Genomic DNA, 27531 nt, shown 5'->3' with positions numbered 1-27531 from the left:
GTCAAACATTTACCTCATAATCCACTGAGGTGCTCCCTTCACTGGCACTGAATCAGGCATCCGAGCTGTGCACTGATCTCCATGACAACAAGCTTGTATATTTGGCAACTAAAAAAACTCAGGTAAATTAAGGGCAATTCACCCTCCTCTCTTACTCCTAGGTACTTTAAAAAGCATAAAGAGTAAATAATGACAAATACAAGAAATGGCTCATGATATTTTTAGCAATGAAAATAACACAAAACAGAACCGCCATTAAAATGTTTTTCAGTTATTTCAATTAATTAATTATAACAAGATTCACATTTATTAAATATACACTTAAAAAGAACTGCAGTCTGTCAGCTCTGCTGTAACAACTGCTGTACAGAAATTCCACAACACAACATATTTTTTACTTAGACAAAAATAAAAAAAAGTAAAACAGGTGTTTTCCTCTCAAAGGTTCTTTGCCTTTCCCTTAATCTTACCTTTGCAAATTCACCTTGGCCACCACGAAACACTATTTTCCTGCTTACCATTAACCACCCATTGCCTTTTCCTCTATTATGCTCTAAGTTTCCTGTGAAATAGTTTGTCAATTAAGCTAATCAAGATCTTAGTTTCATCCTATTCTGAACAGATTTTTTGTTGTTGTTGTTGGAGGTGAGCAAGTTTTTTTCATCGTGGTATGCTTTGAAAAATTTTGCTGAGCACCCCAATATAGTTCTGAACTAACGTGAATTCAGAGATCACTTCTACATGAGATTAAGGAGAATCATCATCAGAAACTATATCCACTCAGTAAGTACCTTCCTAATGGGCAGGATAATCAAGAATAATAGTTTTCTTTCTCATTCTAATTTAATAGGCCATAGAGAAAACTATAGTGTAGCATACTAGTAACTCCTTCCTTTTTTTATGTCCTTAAATCATCTAACAAAAGTTTCAGAAAAGTTTATTTAAATACTTCAGCTTCTTTTTTTAAAAATATCTTTGGTGAATTTAGTAAAGATTCCAGATACACTTTGATAAATGAAGCCAGATGCTAAATAGCAATGTGGGAATAAAATTTCATATGATGCCAGCGAAGAGGGATGGAGGGGAAAGGGAGAAGAGTTATGCTATCCATGCCTCATGTTGTGACTCTGGAGGATAATTATAGTGAAAACCCTGCTGAGTAGATTAGTGCTATAAAATTTCATTAGACACTGCACTCAGTATTGTACAGAAAACTGGGAGGAACTGAATGAAAAAACAAGAAATAAGAACAAGATAAAACAGAAATAAAAGAAAGAGCTGATCTTTATTAGTCCTAAATACCTCTAATGGTCCTAGAAACTTAATTCATAGCCCCACAAGCCCTTAAGATGAAAAGAGACTTCAGAGGAAACATTTAAGTAAGGACATACAGTCTCAGGGGCTTTAGGAAAAGAAAGGGGACTATCAACAACATGGACAAATATTAATTGTCTTTGCAGCCTCTTGCCCCCAAGTTTAACTTTGTGGGAAAGAAAGAGAAGATTAACTCCACATAAAGCAAGGAAAGACCTTCACATTTTGGTACTGACAAAATGATAATTCAGCCCAACCATTAAATTAAATCACGCACTCCATACAGTACCTCACAACTTGTTCTTCTGGGAACTGAATTATACCTCATTAGTCAACTTTCCCTTTCTGGAACCCTAAGTTTTTCATCCTTATCCCAGATGAGTAGCAACTTGACATTGTTAATCAGATCATAACAAAAAAAATAAAATCCTGCATTATGAGAAAGTCATAATACTTCTAAACCAGTTTGCTATGACATCCAGTATGTGCATGGTCTTTCCTCACTGCTCAGCAGTCTATCCTTATCTTTCTTTGAGCTGAAGGCTATTTCCAATTTTGCTACTTTTTCTTTCCTTTTTTTCCCCCCAGGCCTTGAAGATTAGGCTCAAACCTCAAAATATAAACCAAATCTTTTTGAGTTGAAATTTCTGAAATCTAGACAAATTTATAGTGTTACAGAATTTTTGTCCAGGCCTTAATATTGATTTACATGGCCTCATTCCTGTGATTTACTATCATATTTATCAGTTCTCACACTTATAGTTTCAAAGAATATAGATTTTAATCCTGCAGAAGATTCTCCTGAGGAATGCATAACAGCACACTGACCAACTTTCTGAAAGTGTTTATTTTGGATGCTATAAAACCTATTTTAAATTGCCATCTCTAACTTTCAGTATTTTCAGTGGTAAAACAAAATAAAGAAACAAACAAAAACCTAACCAGCTTTGTACTAATTTTTTTCACTTTTTGTATCATGTAAAGTTTTTTATATCATGTAAAGCTCATGGAAGCTCCTTCCTGAACTTTCAGCTTTAGTGTCTTCAAAAGCAACTAATTTCTACCTGAAAACTTAAGTTCTTTACTTGCCTGAACAATTCCTTATTTTCCAAATTAAAATCGTAAATGCTATTCTTATTACATGACACATTTGGTTTAGCACAGTATTTCATATATAACAATTTTTAATCCAAATTCTTCAATAACAGGTTTCTTTTTAAGCCTTTTATTACCCAACACTAAAAGAAATATGCATCCTTTCTGAAAACTATCAGGGAATTGTTATCATTGTGCTAGGCATAGATGAGATCACATCTACAATAGCATGTGCAAGGACATAAATATAAGAAAGATTAATTGAAACTGAACTGGGGGTACAAAGGCAGCATAATGATTAGAGAAAGCCAACACTCCTAGAAAGTCTTAAAGAGTTTGACTGGTTTAGATTACCAAAATTATGGCCAAAATGAGACAGCTGGTGTGTATAAAGGTATAGCTGCAGTAGGTAACTAGGGGTGGGACAATTTAAGATAAGCCACCATTTGCACAAAGTAAATGGTCTTAAAATATCCACAGAGTAAATTTAGGTAGGACACGGAATATACTTAATTGCTAGAAGCACAATTTTCCAGTAAAAGGATAAAAAAGAAAACTGTTAATAATAAAACAAAGAATAACATGAAAATTATAACAGCACATGACTGGAATCCATGATGGAGTACACCACCTCTAAACACATATTTTATTTTGGCAATAATGTTTTGTAGCTTTCATTAGAGAGAGTGATTAATTTTCCCCAAAATTGCTGCTTAGTAGGAAATTTTTCTTTCTAACAATCTGCTTTCCACTAGAAATACAAGTTTTTAAAACTTCAAATTATTAACATCAATAAAACAAATTTTTGTTTCAAACTTGGCCAATATGTAGAATAATAAATAGCCTGAGCAATGCTACCAATGCACAAATTACCCAGGTTTTGGGTTTGAAATTCATATGAAGCACAAAATGGCACAAGCATTTTACTGCCTTCTGCTCTCAAGCAACTCTGTAAGTACAACTTCTCAGAGGTCAAACTACATCTTTTAGAAAGACAGCTTCTAAAGGATTTTGTGGCTATAATATGCAAAATACAGTATCAGTAAGGCTGTTGTGGTAACTAACATGAGTATCAAAAATCTGGCTCTACATTCCCCTGTTTCAAACACAGAAGCTCAATTTTCGACTGAAAGCTTAGATATACATTTATTTTAACTGGGCAGAAGAACTCAATTTACAGCAAGAAACACACATTTTTTAACCCTAGGTATTTTGCTAAGAGCATTCTTCAGGAACATGATGCAAAATTACATACTATATTCAAGATGGAAATCTAGTACTAAACCAAACCTGAGATTAATAGTTATTTCTTTTATAATTTATGATTTCCTGTCCACTGAATAATCCTTCAGGATCAACTGAACTTACCCCTTTTTTTAGCTAGCCAGTTTCAAAATAATTAAACACATAATCCTTGACTCTGTATCTCCTCAGCATTTTCAAAACTGCTCAAGAAACTTATTAGCCACAGAAAGGATTTGGGTTTCTCTAATCTGGCATTTCCCTTTGTTTATCCAAAGGTTATTTCCATTCATTGTTACCTTTCTCCTCAAACATATTTCTGACTTTTCATTCTGCCTTTCACACACTAAACACTCCAACAAAACTGTATTTGTGAATATCCACTCAAATGAACATTGAAAGTTTAGTTACTTTTTAGCTGAATATTTGTTGCCTTGTACAGCAATTGCCTGTTAAATTTTAAAAGCAATCACTAGTATTTGTAATAAATACACATTTTGTAAATTTTTCTTTAGAAGAATTGCCAACAAAACTATTCTTATACAGATAAACTTTTTTATTCCAAATATTCTCTATGCCAACCAACCATTATCCCCAGCTATGACACAACCTTGCAAGATGTTTCCATTAAAATTTTATAACTCTATGAATCCTTGATTCCCTCGTCTTTTGAAAGTGACAGTTAATTCCATTATTTAAATCTTACTCTCAGAAGCTATTATTCAAAGGTATAAAAATAAACTAAGTTCTGGACTGCTCTTTTTAAAATACCACTATTTGAGTATATTATTTGAGTAAATATAGCAAACCAGACTGACTCCCAATGTTTTGTAATGAATTTTGCATCTTGCTATTACTTTAATACTTTGAAGTAGCACAACTTTCAACTCAACCCATAGGAGAAATTAGGCAGAAAAACTGTAAAGGAGACTTCACTAGAGCACATTCATTCATTAATAAAAAAGATGTATTTTATTTATGGGGAAAAGTTTCTTCTTCCCCTGCAGCATTTCTGTACTTCACAGATGATTCCTCAACTGTCAGCTCAGTTGACATAAAGTTATAAACACAAACTGTTCCAAAGTCTGTACCATTTCACATACAAATTTAATAAACAATGCAAACACCAAAATACATCAGCTTTGATTTTGTAACACCGTGTATTTCACCAGTATATTGCTACAAAACATACTAAGTTGCAAGCGATACCCATAAACCCTGTACCTTAGTATACTGGTGAGCATCTAAACTCTCACCTCTGTTTATTCTGTTCAGCTCTGGTAATAGGATATAACATTGGATTTCCTCATTTGATTTGGGTTCAATGTTGAGCACTCAATTAAAAAAATTGAAATCTGCCAGGTTGTTAGAACTCTGATTGCCCACAATCTAAATCAGAAATGAAACGAGAAATTCACTTAACTTGTGACACCAGCGCAACGTTAGAAGCATCAAAGTTAATTTTACTGTCAAAATCAAACCATGTTTCACAGCACTGCTTTAACCCAGCAGAATTCCAAAATTACAGTCTCTGACAAATAAACAAGTTCACCTAATGACATGTGTTTCAATACTCACAGCTGATGTGAGATTGCAATGACTCTGCAGTACATGATGAGGTAAGAATTTAAAAGAAAACCCAACCATTTTATTCTTCCCTAAATGAAGGGGATCCAGAAAGGCTGATATTTTTTCCTTTTTTGAAAGAATCTTGGTTACACACCTGCAGCTCTGGAACTGACTGCTGATACACACTGCCTTGCTATGGTGCAGATTGCAATGCAGGACGCGCGAGATTGGTCCATTAGTGCCTTATCTCCTCTCTATGCTCAGCATTCTGCTTATCTTATCAACCAAACGCAATGGTGCCACCAGTGATTCATTCAGGCTTGATTTATAATACAGAAAATAACATCTAAAATTTCCATTCAATTTGGTAACAACATCAAAGGCTTTAATGCAAATCTACATATGGAGTGTAAAGCTTCAGCTTGAATGATGTGAATTGCTTATCATTGGTTTCTTTTATTTCACTAGTAAACTGAACCCTGCAACGCGGGCATGGCTAGACAGCCACAAAATTGCTATGAAGCCATTGGAATACTGGAAAGACACAACAGAATAATAGAAAGTGCCTGATGATACACTCATGCTCCTTGTGAATGCTGCTATCAGTGCTCATAGTGAGTCCTGCGCCAGCCCACTGTCAGAAGGCTGGAACACAACCTGAAAACTCTGAGATATATTTTTAAGTCAATTTCTGTTTAAGAAAGAAAAAGATTACTGACCCTGAACATACCCTAATCCCTACCCTAACAGTCTAAGCATGCTTAGAGCTATTAAAGTAAAAATATTAATTTTAAAAGTTAATTTTTATTTCCCTAGTAAATTAAATCTTTATATTTCCCTAGCTTTCTTTTCTTTTGTAAAAGGTTTTGTTTACCTTCATGCAAAACCCTAAGTTTTCTTTTTCAAAACTTCCTTTTTCCAAATATGTACTTAAATCACTCTGTACTTGAATTCCTTTGCTGACTGAACTTTAAAAAGCATGATATAATATGGAAAAATTATTTCTTATCCTCATGGATAAATTTGGAAATTTGGGATAGATAATATTGCTGGTGCCATGGGAGAATTGCAAATTTTGCACTACATGTAAGCAATGTAAAATTTGTATCTTAGCTTGTTTTCAACTAATTGAGTAGTGGAAAAGAGAAGCAAAGTATACCCATGTAGTTTATTTAGGGTGTTATTTTTAAACCATTGAAGTATTACATTAACTTCAAGTATTTGATCATATGGCTGGATGTAGCACTACTTGTAATTCAGTGCTGACATTTTAACATACACAAACAACACAGCATATGTTCATATTTAGCAATCTATCAGGAACTTAGTGTCTTTTTTTTTAGCTCACTAAATTACTGGAATTAATATGTTTTTTATAATCTCTTAGTGCATACCTGAAAGAAGTAGTATTATGGCTAACAAGAACCTTGACATCTTAACTTGGAAGTTATGAAACCTAGCACACTTTGGCAAGTATAAAATTATTGAAAAATAACTTTTTTAATTAAGTACTTACACTTATACATCCTAGAGCCTGTGGGACAGAGAAGAGCAGACAGCACATTTAATATTCCTCCTAACCTATCAAGACCCAAGCTATTCCAAAAACAGGTTGAACATTTCAAAAGTGCTCAAACACAAAACCCAAGCATCTCATTGCTATTATACCACTTAAAACCCTTCGTTTTAAAATATTCTGAGGCTGCTGTTAAAAAACAACAAAATAATATTCACATAATTTATGGAAGGCATGAATAAAAAACATGCTTTTAAGTGCAAGTACTAATTAATGGACTCCACAAGTAAGAAGAGGAAGAAAAAAATCAACATAAAACATGGAATCATAGAAAAACTCTTCCCAGTGATATTATATTAATTGCCTATGCAAGTTTACCAAACAAGAAAAAAAAATTGTGCCTCTAAGTAGGGAATAATTTAGTTTAAAAAGTATGTAAACTAAAGAGGTCACCTGTAGCCCTGGATTCAGAAGCAGTCTGACAATCCTCTGCTGCTTTCACATAGAGCCTGCATTCAGTCCTTTCTCCCTGCACAGCTGCACATCATGATCACCACCCTTTCAGCTTTCATCACATTAAAATCACATCAAAAATGTTAATTATTGTTTTCCAGTGAGAGCTTTCAATGACAACACGTGACTCCAGTCAAGCTGTTGAATATAAAGCCTTCTCCATGTTTGCATGGTAAATCACCTGTTTGCTTAAATCATGAAGAAAACTGAAAGACTAGTTTCCATATAAATATGTACGGTATAAAAATAACTACTTTGAAATCAAACTAAGATTCAGGTCAGACTTTGGAAAGTTAAATTCCCAGCAATTATTAGAGTGCACAGGTATTGCAGAGAGTCTGCATAAATTATTCTGTCCCATACCAAAATAAAAATTTGACCTCTAGCTAAGTGTTCCAGGCAATGCCAAAGAATCTAGTACTCTGTAAGCAATACACAATGCTGAGGCATCTCAAAATCAGGTTATGTGAGACACGTCAATTACTTTTGAAACACATAAGACTATTCTGACCTGCTGAGTTTACAGATACAAGAAGACAGGATGAGTGTTTTAGTGATGCTTTTTGTACACACATATCATAGAAGATCTGTCTTCAAATAGAATCATGAACCTTTTAGTTTCACCTTTGATTATGCCTGATGTGAGAGACTCTACTGCCTAAGTACCAAGAACTAGCCTGGGAACAAAATTATTAATTTAACTTTTTCCTGCATGTGTTCAGAGAAAGGTTTACAAGAAGTGATAATCCAGGACAAAGACTCCTCCAGAGATTCTAGCTCCAAGAACCTTTCTGCCTAAGCATTTTCAAAAACCAAAAATTCTTGGTTAATTTTTAACCTAAAATCATCCCCCAGACTCATTCAGTACTTTGATACTAAAAAAATTAAAGGGGGGGGGGGAAGTCATCAGTTTTTATTTACACTGAACTTCCACCTCCTTCCTCAAATCCCTCAACCATCAAGTCAGCAGCCCAGGAAAAGCTGCTGTTCTCTTCCCCCTTGCAAAGAATGGTGAAAGTGACACAAGCACAACCTCTGTGAAGGCCAAACACACACATCTGGGTGGGAATCCCAGATGAGCCAGCTGACTATTCATCTTGTCCTGGCCTCTCATTCCTGAGGGGACCAGGCACAGCACCAAGGCTGCAGCCAGCAGTGGGATCTGCTGACATGGAGCAGTTTATGTCACCTGCTACTCTGCCATTCAACTGGAATTTCCGCACCCATGAATTTGCTGACGGATTGCATCCTGCTGTGGTTATTTGGGAATCCACTGCAGGGAAACATGAAATTAGGAGCAGCGCTCTGCTTGAAATTGTTTTGAAGGTATTTCACATTCTTTCAAAAAAGAAAAAAAAAAAAAACCCCAGGTGTTTCAAAGACTCTGAGTTTAATTTCTTTGATTTTAACTATCAAAGGGGTAGAATGCATAATTTTGGAGATAGTATCAGTAAGGGACAATGATTTTCTCCTTTGAAAAAATTACACAGCAGTCTCAAAATTGTACAGAAACAGCAAAGACATGCCATGCCTCAGGGACTCTTCCAATTTTTTAATATGGCCTAAGAAAGAGGCATAAAGGGCACTCTTTCTAAATCCATGAAAGAGTTGACAATTTATTTCAATATGCATCTCAGTGGGAGCCCAGGGATTTCATTAACAATAACAAGCAGTACTTCTTCACACAATCCAGTAATTAAATCTGGAATTCTGCCAGAGAAATTGGTAAATTTTAAAATTTAATGTTCAATAGATATTAAAAGCAATGCAACTGATGAAATTATTGAAAGTAGATACATTTATCATGGGCTGTTAAATGCCCTGTGTCATCCCCTCTTCAGTTTTAGGAAGCACGTCACAGAAATGTTGAGATTTGTATTCTTCTAAAGACATCAGTTGCTTTTGAAGGAGACATGACTATTTTTTATGTCCATCTTTTTTAGATGGAGCAAGATGGAAGGCGCTCACATTTGAATTTCACTATTGCTTTCTCACTGTTCAACACTTGGACAAAACAGAACAATACACAACAATTCCAGTGGCAGCACAATATTTCACTTTTAGGAGCACAGTGAATAATATCAACTTCTGCCATATTGAAGCATCTTTTAACACCAAAATGCAATTTATGCCTTATTTTGTATCATACTCAGCCTCACATGAAAATATTAAGCTTGTAGCTATAGCAAGAAGCAAACTTAATATGAATTACAAACATATTTGTATGCTACTTCATATTTTATATTCTGATGTGTTTATTTGAAAGCTCCATTAACTACTCAGTGCAACAAGAGGTAATGTCATTGCTGTCCAGGAATTGAGTGATAAATGGAATGGTGAAGTCTCATGATTTGCATTTACAAAACAAGGCACCTGGAAAAGATAAATTAAAAACTACACAAGAAAAGAAATTTCCTGGGGAAAAAAGAAAATAAATTTGAACAGAGGAGCAATCTGTTTTGCAGACCCACATTTTTGCTCCTTGCAGATCTCTAAAATACTGATTAGGCCCAGGTTGGCTTATCCCACAAGATCTGACAAGATCACAGCTCATGGCAGTATGAAAAGTTAATTTCCTTTGTTAATTGCTCATTGCTACTGCATGGAGTGAGACAAATGGAATAGGGAAAAGGAATTTAAAAAAAAAATAAGATTACAGTACTTCCAGCAAGTCCAAGTATATTTAGCTTTTCTCATCCCTCAGTTCACATGCACATATATGTTTTAGAGACACACTTTAAACAACACATGGCTAAGGAGTATTGCTATGAACATGTTTACATACCTTATCCATTGAAAAAGGTGCCCTTCTACAGCAATGAAATGAACAGCTGGCTAGATTTCTCATCTCAGCTCACCAAGTATTAATATGATTACCATCTTGCAACCAAGAGGACTACTCAGGTAGAAAGAGTTGGGTGCTCTATCATTATCAGTCATGTATCTTTAATTACTGAACCTTCTACAGCAGATTTTCAGGCATGAAAGTGGTTTTGCCCAAATCTATTCTAATCTGAAAATCAGACAAGATTTTTTAAATCAGAACAAAAATATTTCTAATGTTTAGTATTTAAGCTTTGACTTTAAATTTATTGAAAAATTATACACAGTCAATAAAATGAAAGGTAAAATAGTAGAAAAATGGTGCTCAAAACCTTCCCCTCTTCCCTCTCCCCACAAAGATATCTGTGCTGTCCATTGCTGAGGCTTTGAAATTTGAAAAGCAAATCCTACAATAATTCCCTCCTAATAGAAAAGACCTTTAGAACTGGGGAAGACAGATGTGCACAGCTGAGACTGGGTGGGACATGATGGGATGGGGAACGATGGGAAATCAGGAAGGACAATGTAGAATATTCTAAATGTGATTTTCAAGTTTGAAGTGTTTGAAAGGTTTTATTTTTTAGTTTTTCAAAGGAGAGCTTAGAACACAATTCTGAAAACTTAAACCTCAACTTCAACTAAATTTTTTTAAAACTTTTCTAAGCAAAGGAACTCAACAATGACTCAACTTCTATTAACAATAAATTTACTTCTTACAACACAAAGCAGAAGTCATGGTTTTGTTCAAAAGGTGAGCTTTACAGAACTCAGTACAAAAATATATGTTTCCAAGAAAAAAGTATTTGCATGAACATCAAAAACAGCTTCATGATTGTGGAAAGTTTCATCACAGATATCTCTTGATGGCATAGGTTTTAGTGAGGATTATAAAGCCATTTCAACTACACTGTTTCCATTAAAATAACAATCTCAGGACATCCAAATCCAGAGGCAGTGACTGGAAGGCTATTAGAGAAAACTAATAAGCTTTCTTGAGCAGACATGTTATTCACAGACATCCCGCTGAATCTAATTTTTTAATATTGTTTTAAAGATAACCTACAGGTCAAATGCATGGGAATACATTAAATTTTCACTCTCAGCTTTCTAAATAATGTATTTAAAAAGCTGTCATTTCTTAGCCTTGAGCTTCATTTAATACTGTGTCTGAAGGAGAAAGGAGTGAGCATGTAAACGCCCTGGTTTTCAGTATCATATATATAATTCTCCTCACACACTCCATTTAGAAAAAAACCCAGTAAAATGTCTTTTCTCTCCTCGTTCTTTCTCATGGCACAGAAAACTTAGCAGCAATTTAATTCTCATGTCTGATATGGAAATATTCATCCTTTCCCAAAGTCTTTATAAATTTCATATTATCGAAAAAATAATGTAAATGTTCTGATTTCTTGTTTTATGTAAATAACTATAATAGCAATAACAACAGCAATACTAGCAGTAGCAATGTCTGCTAGTAAAACTGAAGTAGCCTGAGGTGGCTAATGGAATAATGTAAAGACTCAGCCAATAAATCTCGAAGCAGTTACATTTCTTGGTGTCTGCAATCAGTCCAAGGCAAATGGAAGGTTTAGGAAATAACTAAAACAGAAACTGCAAAACTTTACATCATTCATGTGTGCCACAAGTTACTGATTCTTGATTTTCTTATGTCATGTTTTTGTTTATATCATTTTTCAGATTTCAAGGTGTCTAAACACTAAACCTGAGATTGTGGTAGTGTGCAGAAAGCCCTAAAGAAGTGCTCAGCTTGTCTGGACAGAGATGTCTACACCACCACTGACAATTCTGTGGTAACACAGATGTTATTTTGTAGGTAATGTGTTTGAGTTATTTGGAAAAAAAAAAAAATTTTGTGAATCAAAGTAGACACTACTACCTACAGTGAAAAACCAGAAGCTACTAAGCTGCACTGGAGAACTGTCTTGCTTTGTTTTCAGCAATAATGAATTAAAATAAATATATTTTGCTTATTATTATACACACAGCCACAGTAGAGTTTATCCCATGGAGTCTACTCTATTTATCTTTGCCTTTAAACTGTATCTAATAAAATAATGTATGAAAATACTCAAAAGTGCATTACCTCATTTAATTCAAGTAAATACATTAGGTTTTTAAGAGAAGTTCTAACAGTTTAAGTTAAAAATTATATTGACTTTACCAGAGAGTTATTGCTGCAAGTCTGCAAGCATTTCAGAATGCTTTTTAGCTTATTTCTCTGCGGGAGGCAATCTGTATTAAAGCAAAATAAAAACTTGCAATCAGAAAAATTCAGCCTGTCAATATGGAACAAAGAACATACAGATCAGGTCTCATCCAACCCACTACACCATTTCAAATGTGAAAAAGTCACTATGGACTTGGTCTCATCCCCTAACAGAAAACAATTCTCAGATATTCTTCCACCTTTATACATATTTTGATAAAGGAAGAGTTTACCTGAACCATGCAATTAAAAAAATGAAAAATAGAGCACAAAACCTCCAGACAGTGGCCCCTAGAAACAAAATTCCTACTGCTATGATCTCTAAATGACAAAAAATAAAAGATTCAAAAAATGAAAGAGGTTCTTTCCTTGAAGTGAATTTTTTTTTGATTGCTGTTTAATTAAAGTCCATGCTGGACTCCAAACCACATTTTAATGCAGACAATTTGTTGGTCATTCTGGAATGCAAGAATGCACAGGTATGCACAGACCCCCCATTCTGACTGGCCTGTATGTAGTTAATTGCCTCCCAAAAACAAACACATAGATAGCCAAACCTTGTAGAATTTTCTCATGTAACAAAACTAAGTTGCTTTCAGTTATTTCTTTTTACCTGCAAGAAACCAGTTGCTTTACCAACCACTTGGAATTGAAAATAAATATGCAAAATTCTACAGAAATTGCATACCTTATGCATCTGATGAACTGATGAGCAGTGCATTTCCCATGTCAGGCACTGACTGACCAAAGCATTAACTTGTGTTACTGTAACCCACACTGTCAAAAGCCTCTCTCTTTGCAAATGGTTCTTCAAACTCTGAACATTGAGTTGAAAAATCTTTCATACCTGACCTCACTAAGAAAACTCATGTAAAATGATGATTTTTTTTTCTTTTAAAGAAGAACAGACCATGTTTTCATGGATGATACTGTAGGTAAAATTTCTTGATTCAACCCTATAAATGAAGATGTATTACTTGAAAACTTGTTGTCCATGTTAAACAAAAAAGTTTTAGGCCACTTACAGCATTTAAAGAAAGTTTTAATGTTCCACTTTGCAGAATTCTTTTCTTTATTAGTATTTTAATCACTTTTTGCATCCATGGGAAAAAGTTTCCCAAAATGCACATTTACTTTAATTATGTCATACTGTATGTTCTCTAAGTCTCTTTTGAGAAAGAAACATGATCAACATACAAGATTCAAGCAGGAAAAATGAATGTTCCAATGACTAAAGTAGAGCAAGATGACTGTTTGCGATTCCTGTCAATGATGTTGCATATAAAAACTTTGGTTTGCTTAGAACAGACCTTGAAAAACAACAGATTAGTGATAAATATCTCAAAAAAACTTTTACACTGTATTTTAAACATACTCGCATGCCAAAAGTGTAGGCACCCATAGAACATGAAAACTGCATTTAGCTGGAAGTGTCAACACAGTGAATATTCAGCTAATTGATATTGCTTACTACAGGAGCCAAGGTGAACTATGAATAGGGTGAGATAAAGCATTTGGAAGAAAACAAACTTTCTTAAGGGAACAAATGAAGTCAGAATTGTACAAGATACTTGTCAAAGTGGAGTTGACATCTGTCAGTATTTACAATACAGTATTCACCTTTTTCCTTTATTATCTTCCTCATTCCATTTTCTCTCTCTGTTTTACATAATAACTTTTTTTTAAATCCTATCTGACTCACCCTCCCATTATTTAAAAAAATTTCACTGTAGGATATCAGTAAAAATTTCACCTTGATATCAGTAACATCAGCTCTGAGATGCATCACTTCACACATTCTAAACATGTAACTTCTACTGGTTCCCTGAAAGGATGACCATTTTTACTGAAATCCCAAAATAATGACTTAAACCCGAAATTTATCTTCACCCCTTTGAAAACACCCCTCTTGATTAGAGACCAGGATTTTCAGATAGGGAGCACCATTAGGCATTTATGATACTGGGACATTACCATTTCTTTAAAAATTACATGAGTGTCTTGAACTAGCTATTCAAGATGAGAATATACTACAAGATGAGAATTTTATAATCTCAGTTCTAAACAAAATGGCTTTAACCCACAATAGCAACAAAACTGAAGGGAAATCATGCTTAGTCTACATAAAATACTCAACCTATCCCATACTGCTGTAGTTCAATGCACATAATTATTGATGTTTTGACAATTTAGTAATTATTCATGCAATTATAATTTAAATTGATTAATTGAATAGCTCATTTTTCTGCATTTTGTTTTTATCAGTTGTTATTAACATTTCAGAAGCATTAATATTTATAGATTACAAAGATTACATGAAGCAATTAACACATTTTGGAATATTATTACCGAGCGAAAACAAACATCAAACACAATTCAATAAACACGAGTTTCCATTATACAAAAACTAATTCAATTATTTCAGCATCAAATAGGTAAAACATAATGTAATATAGATACAGTTTTGATGCACCCCACTACTGACAGAGCACCGAGGGAGCTCTCAGAAGCACCTGCACTGCTGTTGTTGTCTTCCTCTACTGTGAGTTTGTAATTAGATGGAGCAGCATCAATGCACCTCTGCTCAATGACCTCATTACCATAAATTTCACTACACCTAAGTTTGTTCTGCCTGCCTTCAAATTTACTCAAGTCAGAGCCTGTACTCAAGAGCTGCTCTGTGAACTACAAACAGTAACAAGCCTGCAGATATCTTGGTTTTGGGGGTTTTCCTTTTCCTCGTTTGTTTGGGAGGTTCTTTGTCTAAGGAGAACACAAGTTCAAATTAATGGTCTCTACAGCAAATAAGCTTTATCTACAACAGCTTTTTATCCCACAATACACCTTTCCCCTTTATTTACATATTTGTCTAACATAATTATTCCAATGGCTAGTGAAAATGCCAATTATGGACTGACCGAGAGTAGAAATAGTCCTACAAGAGATTCTTCTCTAGGACTTAGGACCATGTGAGGAGCCAAATAATATCCAGGAAGAGTAAAATAGGATTGCAGGGAATTAATACCATCTTCTATGTTCTTCAATTTAATTTTTTTCTCTTAGTATTTGTTCCTTCACATTTTTGATTTTTTTTCCTTTCTTTTAACTTTTTTTCTTTTTTAAACTTTTTTTTCTTTTCTTCTTTTAAAGAAAGAAAGGGAGGCAAAGTTTCTACAAGCTACCAAATTAATTTCTGTGGAAGGAATAAAAGTTCATAGAAAAAGGACATAATCTGTCATTTTCAATTCAAATATTTTATAGCCAACTATCTTTTTTTTTAAAAAAAGATATTTTAATGTGATTTTTACATACACAGTTTAGCATCCTAATCTTAAAACAAAACCAAAAGTCTTTCTAGGGCAACTGTTTAGTATCCTAGCAAATATTTCCTTTAGAAAGAGGGAAAAAACCTACATGGACAGAAAATCAGAGACAGAAAAAAGCTAACAAAAATGTCATAGCAAATATTTCCATTCCAAATTTCAAGTACCACAGAAATGAGATTTATGTAACCCCCAACATAAAATCACACAGCAGCCTAAGTCATATTATTGCCAAGATTATGGTCTTCACCTTCAGTTTAAATTTCCCCTTCTTAACCTTATCCTGTTACTCCCATCTCATACTTTATGCAAGGGCCAGGGGGAGGGAATAACAGATTAACCCCAGAGGTAATTAGCCTAACAAGGTCACAAGCAGTTTTTTCTCAGTCAGCAGAGTCAACACAAGTGATTATGGTTAGTATCCACATACAGCCATCTCTGACCACATAGCCATGTTAATGAAATTGATAGGACTGGCATTTGTAAGACAAATATTTGAACACCTCTGAAATTGCAGCAGGGTGCCTGGTTCATCCAGCTATCTGTATCTCCTGTGGATCAAACACTAAACTGAAGCCTGTCTGTTGATTCATCTTGAGAAAAAAAAACTAGGTCTTTGCTATATTTTCTCCTCCTTCCTTGTGTTAATTATCCAAAGTTATTAATCCTTCCACTATTCACCAGGATGAGTCTAACACCTTTGTCTCTAGAGGATTGAAGCACCTTACTATTTTAAGTGAAATTTCATCTCAAGCGTTCATTAGTTCATATTAATGGGGATGAAATAATATAGCAGAAATTACTTTGACAAAGTCACATGGAAGTTACATATAACAGATGTCAATGCTTTAACCTGCACAATAATCATGATTCCTTTCCTCTCCTGCACTCTCTGTTGCCGCTTTTTGTTTGAAAGGAACACCACAACTCCAGCTGCAATGGCAAGTGTTCAGTGACACTGACAATACAAAACAGGGACATTCGATTCCAGAGATTTCCCAGACCATACTTTTGGAAGAATCTGCTCATAAAGGTTATATTTTATTTGAAGGTATGAGATCTCCCCAGACCCTATTCCACCTCAGTTCTCCATCAAAATCACAAAGAAAGGGAATCCCACGTGTTGCAGATTTCAAGAGACCTACTCAATCTTCTGTGCTACAGACGCCTCTATGTGATAAAAGGAAGGAGGACGGAGAGCTGCCACGAGGACTCAGGCTGTCCCCAGCCGGGCTAGGTGCTCACATCACAGCCCTGACATGTGCAGGCCCATTATCTGCAGGAAAGCACAGAGCTGGAGCACAGAGCTGCTGAATGTGCGCTGAAATGGACCCACGAGGCTCTGGCACAGCAGTGGGAGCGCCGCTGCAGAGCCGTGCTGCGCTGGGCAGCCTCTAGGACACAAAACCAACACCTAACCAATTCAGCGCTGGGAAGACTTTTACTGAGGCAGGCAAAGCAGAGGAATACATCAGGGATGCATCTAGGGAGATACACAGCTCCCTATAGCCGTGCTACTTTCCTCTTCTTTCACCCCGTCTGTAACAAAACTTCTGTACTGATATGAATGCAGGAAATGGCTTCTAGGTGTGCAGGTACAACCCTATTTTCCTCTTAAGAATATATTTTGCAGCAATCATTACTTTGCAAACCACTTCAGTGTGAGAATGAATCCTGTTGCAGAAACTGAAATGATTAGGTAAAATTTAAACTAGCAGGTTTGAAATACACACACATATATATACACACTACGCAAACTTAGATGCACATATTCACATTTGCATATTTTCAAGCCTGCAAATGGTATCAGCATAGATTATTTAAACAAATTATGCATACATATTTCTGTTTACAGCATTGAGTTACACAAACTGCAGTAGTCAGCACAGCAGAGAGCCTATCCTTAAGCTGTTGCTGGATCTTTTAATTCAAGCGGTATGGGACAGCAAAATATCATAAAAATACTAGGGAACCTGAGGAACGGGAGTATAAATAAACTTGCACTTTAATTTAAGTGTTACCTTGAGATATTTAACAAGATAAAGTGCATTATCATCTTCCACCACCAACTTTTTTCCTTTTTTTTTTCCTAATATGATATGCTTTCATAGCTTTCCTTGCTGGTATTACTCTGGCAATAATGGTAATAACTCTGATGCTTCCTATCATCTTGACTTTCCCACTATGGTGTGTGTGCTCACTTAATGATGGGACTGAAGGCTTCACTGAATGAGAATAACTCAATTTCACCTTATAAAAAACTTAGGTTAATTACTTGGCCCTGTCTGATTTTCTCATTTTCAAGAACTCATTTGCCAGATAGAAACTAAATGGTCATCTGGCAATTCCCTCTTGTTTCAGTATCTGTAACACTACATCACATAACCTGAAGTTTTACATACTTCAAATATAAGACTTTTATGAACATATGAAAAATTTCTAGATAAATAATTTATTGAACTTTCAGTCAAAAGTTATGGGAAACAGTCTAATGTAGTCAGACACAGCTCTCATCCTCAAAGCTAAAAAATTAATAGGTGTTAAATTCTACATTGAAATGAATGCTCCTTTTCCCCAGGTGAAAGATTAATGGCAGCTTCAATTATACAAAAAGGAAACAAATTATGAATAATTTATATGAAATAGATTTGAAGCAATTTTGTGGGCACATGTTGCTGTGAGACACTAGATGCATGAAATATTCTGGGGAAAATAAAGAGTTAAATACAACCTATTCAAACAGTGACACAGAAATTTAACACATTTTATGTCAATGTCTTTTTATAGTAATTTTATCTAGAGAAAAATATTCTATTGCAAATTTCACTGATAATAAATGCAGAAACCTAACAGCTAAAAAACCTGAATTATAATTTGAGTTATAAAGCCAAATAAAACATAGAAGTATAACAATAGTAATATTAATAATGATAATGACAATATTTCAACTTTACTGCATTATTGAATCCAGCATTCAGATAAGCTTTTCTTTTTTCCTCAATATTAAAGTTATTTTTGTGCATACAAATTCAAAATATCATTAATTTTCTATGTAGCCTCTGTTTTTGGTTAGAAAAGGCAAAATGAAAATTCTTTAAGTGAGGATTGTCATTTTAAGCCTGCCATAGGGGAAGTCTAACTGAAATCACCGTTCAAATATGTAAAAACTTGACCATATCTTCGTCAGTCATAAATAATGAAGTGACACTGGTTGAAACTTACCCAAAAACTTTTGCCCACATCTACCCTGCTCTAATTGTTTATGTATGCATAGAAAAGGAGCACAAATGAGCTCTTAACAACTTCACATCCTCGCTATGTATCACATTCACAGTGAGAACGTAGAAGGTGACGGTAACCAAGGTTACAACTGCTAATTGGTTTAAATATAAGGAAAATCAACAAGATTGGCCTGGGGTGCCATGGCTCCTGAGGCCACTGCCAGCTTAGGCTGATCCTGTAAATTGTAAAGCAATGCATTGTTAAAACAATTGCCCTGCTGGGCAGCATGCTGCACTGTGCAGAAGGATGTGGAACACCTACAGCACAAGAAGCAGTTTTCGTAACTTTTCCATGAACAGATACTTAGGGAAATCGTATCATTTATTACACTGGTGAGCAATTCTACACCTTTTAAAATTACATTTCTCTGCATAATCTCTCTTCCATAGTTTTACTCGCATGTACACATTGTTTGGCTATTATATTAATGTTACTACTATATTTTTTTAATCAGTTTATAGAGACCTTTGTAGGTGGACATATTGTGGATCTCCTAGCTGGTTCTGCAGCCTTATTCATAAAATCTACTTAATAGTTATAGAAATAAGATGATAATTTGGAAGAAAACTCCACATTCTTAGATAATTACTCTTTTCTCACATCTAGTTTTTGAGTTTTAAATTACATGGTTTTCTTATAACAAATTAAAATACAGATCTTAAACATCTCATCACTCCCTGTCAGATTAACAGTTCAAGGCTTGTAGTATAAAAGGAAACTTAGATGTACCCTATTTCACAATATTTTCAAGGAATTACATTATCTTGATGAAAATCAGGCAGCTAAACACTTCAAACTCAGATGAAGAACTCCTTCTTATTCTGAAATTAAGTTTGGGTGTTTTTAGATAAAGATCCCAGATACAAGGAATGGTTAGGGCTAGATGGGACCTTTAAAGATCATCTAGTGATAAATCATTCTTACACTATTAGAATCTCACATAGTTAGCAAAAACTTACAGTTAAATCCCAGATACTTGCTTTATCATCATTGGAGGAGAACCTCTACTGGTTTTGGCTGGAATAGAGTTAAATTTGATCATCGCAGCTCGCATGGGGCTACACTTTCAGTTTTTGCAGGAAACAGTGTTAGTAACTCAGGGTTGCTTCATTTTTTGCTAAGCAAGGCTTACATCCAAGAACATTTCTGCTCCTCACCCCACCCCACCAGCAAGGAGACTGGGGTTGCACAAGGAGTTGGGAGGGGACATAGCCAAATGATCCCAATTGACCAAAGGGATAAATCATGTTCTGTGGTGTCATGCTCAGCATATAAATCTGAAACAAGGAGGAGGAGGAGGAAGCAGAAACATTCAGAGTGGCATTTTTCTTCCCAAATAACCGTTACACATGATGGAGCCCAGCTTTCCTGGAGATGGCTGAACATGTGACTGCCCACGGGAAGCAGCGGACAGATAAATTCCTTACTTTGCTTTCATGTGTGGCTTTTGCCTTGCCTATTAAACTGTCTTTATCTCAACCCTCTTATCTTTCTCATCTTTCCCCTCTCCTTCTCTTCCCCATCCCACTGATCAAGTGAGAAAGCAGCTGTGGAGGGGCTGAGTTGTCAGGGTGAACAGCAACATCCCCCACAAAGCCCCCACTTTTCCTTGTTTGTTTAATTATATTTCAGAATGACTGTTGTCTGCTATTAGCTTGCTTAGTCAAAATCAGATGTGGCAATATGGGATCTACCTATGTCAAACAGATCATTCATAATCACATTTTACTTTCTCTTGGAGAAGCAGATGGCATCATTTCCTCACATAAAAAGAAATCCTTCCTTAGAGTTAAATTAGATGCTTGATCATTTGTCATGGCTTCTAAATTTCATTTGCATACAGAAACACAAATTACCTAGTTACTCACCTGACTATAGTTCCACAGATATTCACCTACAATTCTGGTTGGGAATACAACAGGGAAAAGCAGTTTATACTAATGGCTACAATTCAGCACTAAGTACATGCTCTTGTGCCATTAGCTCCGTGTGTTTCACATGATGTACTGAATTAAGGACCAGCCCATGCCCTATGCAGAAGAGGCTGCAAATAACAATTGGGAACATAGATTATAATAATGCTCAGATTTTGAACTAGGACCCGGAGAAACACTAGACATTCTGCAAACACAGTTGGACACAGAAGTGCTTCTAGGCAAATTGCTTAATCAATGTTAATACATATTTACATATTCACATCAAAATCATTTGAACCCACCACATATACATATGCTTACAGAATCACAGTATAAATAGATACTGTCAGCACAGAGTGATTAATGAAGAAATAATTTTAAATTTCTTATTTTCAATTATATCCATTATCTTTTCAGAAGACAAAAACCTGGCAAATACTATTGCATAAAATTATGAGTTTTCAAGATCTAGATTCTTTTCAAGTAAAGGAAAAAACATTACTATTCTTTCCCCAATTTTAGAAACATCAGAGAAAGGGAAAAATGAAAAAGAGATGAGTTTGCATATTGCCTGGTGAATAGAAAGGAAAGAAGAACATTAATAATTTGAATTTATACAGTTTTCATGTATTATAATTCAACATAGTCTAGATGTTTGATCTCAAAACTAAAATTGTAGCTACAAAAAAGTATCAATAAAGTGATGCCAAATCTATGTGGTATGATAAATGTGCTACTGGACAGGCAATAATGTTACAATTGTTAGGAACAGAAAGTTTGATCTGGAATACTGTGCATAACTGGTCATTCCTGTTCAAACTGGAGCAGGAATAAAGAAGACCTTTTAAGATACACATGGGAATATGGAAACTATGACAAAAAGGCAATGTTGTATTACAGGTCTCTCAAAATATGATGAACATTACAAAGGATGCCTCTTCAAAGTTTAGAAACAATGTATACAGAAACAAATGGATAATAAATTCAGCTTGATAACGAGATGATCTCTAGCTATCAGAGAAGCAAAGTCAATTCCAGGTTTATGTTCTACTACAGCAAGTTAAGTAACTACATGAAATTGTTTTAAATATAAAAAAAATATTTACTGCGAATCTGAAACTATCAATACAATCCCCCAAATTCACAATCTACAATATTAAACAGTATTTTTTCAGAACTTATGCCTCCTTTGATGACAGAATGATTCAAAATTTTCAAGGTGTGCTCAGAATCAAGAATCTAGAGTGCCATCTAAAACTGAATGAAAGGTTTTAAACTTCAAATGAAGTAGACTAAGGTGATAAAGCTTGGGAGTATTATTATAATTAAGCTGACAACAGTAACAAAAAAATGTTTCCAAGATGCCTTAGTTGAATTCTGCTAAAATATTTCAGAATTTATTTGATTTGGATGAAGCGAGAACATCTTAACATCAAATAAAATGAAATGAGGCAACTCCTTTTATTAAACTCTTTAAATACATTCCAGTGTTTTCATAAGCTTAATTCTTCTGTATTTTTTCTTCACTGCTGTTCAGTGTTCCATTTACTTGCCTAATGAAAAAAGAAATTTCTTAATGATCATAACCTGCTTCCCGCTCCGCAAGCTCCCTTCTGTTTTTCACAGAGAGAAAAATATTTCTTTCCATAAAAGTGGACTGGGAATGGAATTCCTGCCACACAGGGAAAGGCTGAGAGAACTGGGCTTGTTCAGCCTTGAGAAAGGAAAGCTTAGGAGAGATATCCATTATCATCACATTCCAGGATTTCAAGGGTGGCTGCAAAGAAAACGGAGACTCCCTTTTACAAGGAGTTAGAAGCAAAATACAAGTAATGGGTACAAGCTGGGCACACTCTGATTAGACACAAGAGGAAAATATTCTGCAATGACAACAATGAACCATTGAAATAATCCCCAAAGGTGAGGTGCTGGATTCCCCAACACTTGATATTTTTAAGACTGAGCAGGACATGGTGCTGTCATCTTGACTATTTGGTGCTTATGCCAAGAAAGGTTGGACCAGATGATCCTTGAGATTGCTTCCATCCTGGTATTCTAGGATTCTGTGAAAAAATTAATGAGAATTGCCTGCCATTTCCAGATGATTTTCCCTCGGAAAAGTGGCATTGTGAAATGCCCACTTTGGGGTTTACTTTTAAATGGAAAGTATTTTTCAACGCCTTAGCTGAAATTCAGAAATAAAGAAGACATTCTGCTGCATCAGAAGTGTACACAAAAGCATATGGCAGAGGTCAAAAAAAGATGCAGTCTACATTCCACTTTGCTTCTTTCCAAACCCAGACTTGTCACCTACAGAATAAGGAAGCAAAGAGCTGTGTCTTCATAACACAGACTAACATGGGCACAAGACTCACCAAAAAAACCCATACTGAGGGAATCAGGTCCACAGAGGAGCTGTAATGCACTGAAAAATGAAGTTTGATTGGAAAGAAGGGGCTTGAATAGCTCATTGCAAGTGGCTTTGTACACTTAGAACAATTTACTATATTCTTAATTTTCTGCTGTTTCATTATTTTTCAGTTTCCAGCACTAAACTCTGTATCTTCACTCAAGACCAGCCAGAAAAATTTTCAATACTGAAAAGGTAATGACTACTAAGCAAAATCAAAATTGATTCCAAACAAAATTTCAGACTAAAAATGTTCACAAGTGAAAAAAGGATTTTCAGTCAACATCCTACAAATTGGAAAGATATTGCCAGCAAAAGCTTATACTGAATATAATTTTCTTCAGATGTGAGGGATAGAAGAAGTCATGGTTAAGAGAGTGGGAAGCAAAGAAAATGAAAGGAAAGCTTGGCAGGCCTCAAGAGACATTACTGTTTTATTTCCTGTTGTGAGGATTATTGTTCTACAGCCAATCATGATATTAAATGACACACAGTATTGTCCCCAGTAGTTTATTTTTCTGGCTTTCTCACACACTTCAGTCTACATGCAAGCTTATTTTTGAACAAGTTTTAATATTAATAGGGTTAAAAGATGCTAAGTCTATGGGTTCACCAGTTCTGAACTGTATTTCCATTTTATCAGTTCTAAATCCCAACTGGTAGATTGGAATGCTTATCTCATGAATATCAAAACAAATTAAATGTTGACTAGCAGTCAAGCAGAAATCAAAATACACAAATTTCCACATATCCCAATTCCGTAATAGCTACCTCCTGTTACTATTAATAGCTAAATAGTAAAAGCAATTAAATAAAATTTTAAAATAAAATAGCAGTAGTAATTAAATGTGGGAATAATATACTTGGCATCTTTTTTCATAGAATCATTGATTTTTAATTTCCTTTTATTTCTCTGAAAGTAAAGCATTCTAGAGGAAAGTGAGCTATAACAATATTCTAAAATATATATAAAACTATAAACTTTGCAGTAAAAACTGCTGTCTTTTTGTGTTCTCTTCTATAGCAGAAACTTACATTCTATACAATTTACCACTGAACATGATAATTTTGCCACATTAATTAAGGGCTTTATTTCCCCAAAACTTCAACAGCTTTCAAGCAGACCACGGTCTCTTCATTTGGACTAGCACATTTCTTCGGTGGATAGGAACAATTATTCACCTTTTAGCTTAGTTGTCATCCTGTCCATGTTTCAAGAACTGCAGGGCAGTATTTCCTGATCACTCCTGTTTCTTAGGATAGGGAAATACAGTGCCTATCTAACACTCATTAATGAAATTGGAGCAGGCATATTGAACTGGATATATTTCAAATACTCAGTCTTGCTGCAGCCTGAAAATGTCAGTTGAATTAAAACAAACAGACATTTTTTCCTCTTAGAGACAGGGCAGTTGGAAGCCTTTACATACAAGTACCAGTTCTTACTCACCTGGCCAGGTCTACTGATGTAAGTGGCTTTATTTCAATGAACAAAAACTGCAGGATTAAAATTCTTAACAATGAGTCACTTTATTCAGTTTCACATGATACAGTTTAACTCCACCATGTAAACTGTCAACTTGACATTGCCTGAACATCTACTCTCAATAGCTTTGCATGCAGAAACTCAACCATCTCTTGCAACAGCATGTTTATATATGAAGATAATTTTAAAATCCAGCTGTCTGCCACAAGTTTAGGTACATGACACTTTGTTCCTGTTACAGGCAGGAACAAAGAGTAAATGAGGTGCCTTCAGATTATGTCCAGCTGTATTCATCAGAGACCAAATGCCATTGCACTGATTAGGATCACAAAGAATGTAAGTGACCCATACTCAGTCATCTCCTGCTTAAACACTTCACCATTCACAAAACATCGATACTGGTTTATAGACACAGCATGCAAGTCAGAAAGAACCATGCATTACATAAGAGACCAAAGAAAAGCAAACTGAAAGAGCAAACAGATGTTATATCAAAGGGTTTCACACATGGAGGAAATGCAAGCAATGGCAAACAGTACAATTTTAAAAATAAATTTAACACCTCAAGTTCTGAGCATGCCACTGTCACAAAATGCAACTTCTCACTCACCAAAGTAGAGTTATGTGAAGCATCACCTGAGACCTCGGGTGTTCTTGTGCTGTTTGGAAGTCTGTGAGGGTTACGAGCTATCGCTTGGCACCAGCCCAACATTTTCTCCTTCCACTTATCCCTTCTCAATTTCTGAAATTCTGAAAATAATTTAGATTCCCTGAAACATTGACACTTTGAATTCATTGTGTGCAAGTCTCTGGATGCATGCCTTTTAAAACAGCTTTTTAAGTTATATCTGAACAAGCTAGTGAAACATATTTTTTTCTAAATTATTCCAAAGTGCTAAACCATAAAGGTTAGAAAAGAGTCATGCATTTTCAGAGCACCTTACATGCATTAATACTATTTTTGTGTCAGCAAATACAGTGCCTTCTCTCCATGTTAAATCTTCCTCACGTTGTAACTTTAATTTTAAAAGTGTTATTTTAAAGGGGCTTTATTACAGAATACCTCTGAGACTAGCACCATCCCAAAAACTATATAGCATTTGGATACAAACCCCCACATTCACTGAAATAAGGAGAAACAGCCCTAAATCAGCAGCAAATACTAGATACAAATAAACAGTGTGAAAACACACAAACCTGTATGTACCCATGCCCAGACACTTCAGAATACCTGGCTCATCTTGAAGTGCTATGCTAGGATGTGTTGTAAACAGCAAAAACTAATGCAGGCACACCAGAAATAAATGCTCTGCGCCAACTACAAATTGCCTCTGAATTTACTTCTAGTTTGAAAAAATAACAAAATACCTTGTAAATAAGACTACCACATTCTGGAAATGCAGCACTAGTAGAGGATGCTATTAAGTGTAAGAAACCCTCATAAGTATGTTTAAAATCTCGCAATCTGTTTCTTCCCAAGTGAAGTTGGCAACGGAGGAATTCAGTGCAAAACTTCACTAATTAATTACAAAAAACAACTTAGAACAATTTTATTCTCAACATCTGAAGCAATTTCTAATCTGGTTGTTTATAACATACTGTAATTTAAAATGTGTTATTCTGTTATTTCTGAATCATGAAACATAATAAACAGGAAGATTAACCTACCAGACTGAGTGCCTAGTACTCCAAATAAGGGTAGCACTAGACTGAATAAAACTGGAAAATAATGGAAAAAAAAATACAATAATGCTGAAGACCTCCCATGGCACTATGCAGCATCATTGAATATTATGCACTTGTAACTTAAGTTTATTGTTTCTGCAATACATCTCCATGCAGGACACAAATTATGCATATATTTACAGCAGATTTTATCTTTCCAGGTTCTGAGTCTGACAAACTACAACCCCTTCCTGAATAGGCTCTACCATTTCCACACTTAACCATTAATATATAGTTTTCCAAGTATGAAATGCACAAAGCTGTATTCCCTACGTAACTGAAAGGAATAAGTGGAAATTAGCATTAGCTTTATTGCACTGGAGATGATTATGTGAGTGAGACAACAGATCAGGTGATTTTTTTTTTCAATTTTTTGGTCCCTTTGAATCTCAATGTGAGATAAAAAAGCATACTCAGTAAGAGATCAATCAATCCTTTCTATACTGCCTGTGCTCATGAAGACAAGAAATCATTTGACTATAGGTACACTCCTATTCTGGTCTCTTTGGTGTGCAGAACCCTTTGGAAGATTTGCAATTCTTTTTTTGCTCTGAGCAATCAAAATGACTGCCACTGCCCAGATCATAACTGAAAGAAACATTTTGCTCTTGCTCATACACCTGAAGAACCACCATAAAGGAGTTTCCTGAAAACAATCTGAATTCATCATCTCTAGACTTGTTAAAAAAATAGAATTACTTTATTCATATTTTTAAGGTGAGAACATTTTTACTTTTAAGTTAGCCAAGCAAAGGGACACACAATTATTGTCCATGTTGTACAATATCAATGCTAAAAAAAAAAAGAGAGGTTAAGGATGATGTATTTAAAATTAGCCACTTGTTTGAAATAAAAGCATAATATTGCTAAAAAAAAGTCACAAATCTAGCAAGAGAAAAGAAATTACATGCTTAATTCAGGGGCATAGTCAGATTCAGGTAACAAAAGTTATGATTTTCAGTCCTTACCAGAATCTAACCGCTATCACAGAACAGCAGGAAATTGAACACAAAACACACTGTTCTTTAGCTAAGCTAAGTTTTGTTCTCTGTGTTCAAAGATTCCCAACAGTAATCAAAGTGACGGTATT

At 35.0% G+C, this 27531-nt stretch overlaps 1 protein-coding gene across 20 annotated transcripts in view; it reads right to left on the bottom strand.

The window, feature by feature from the left end:
• Nucleotides 1–27531, bottom strand: part of MARCHF1 (membrane associated ring-CH-type finger 1) — a 230722-nt gene that overhangs the window by 67991 nt on the left and 135200 nt on the right. For 15 of the 20 annotated variants that reach the window (XM_064710723.1, XM_064710720.1, XM_064710719.1 and 12 more), the window contains one exon: nt 25327–25466. The exons of 4 other annotated variants lie outside the window; for them this stretch is intronic. In XM_064710723.1, the coding sequence (XP_064566793.1) occupies nt 25327–25428 (102 nt within the window). In that variant the 5' untranslated portion in view covers nt 25429–25466. Of the gene's footprint in view, nt 1–25326; nt 25467–27531 lie in introns of those variants that run through there. One more of the 20 variants, XM_064710737.1, reaches the window with a different exon arrangement.

This window comes from Zonotrichia leucophrys, chromosome 4, assembly GCF_028769735.1.
Source record: "Zonotrichia leucophrys gambelii isolate GWCS_2022_RI chromosome 4, RI_Zleu_2.0, whole genome shotgun sequence".
In the NCBI taxonomy this organism is placed as follows: Eukaryota; Metazoa; Chordata; class Aves; order Passeriformes; family Passerellidae; genus Zonotrichia; species Zonotrichia leucophrys.
This window is presented reverse-complemented; position numbering and strand designations above follow the sequence as displayed.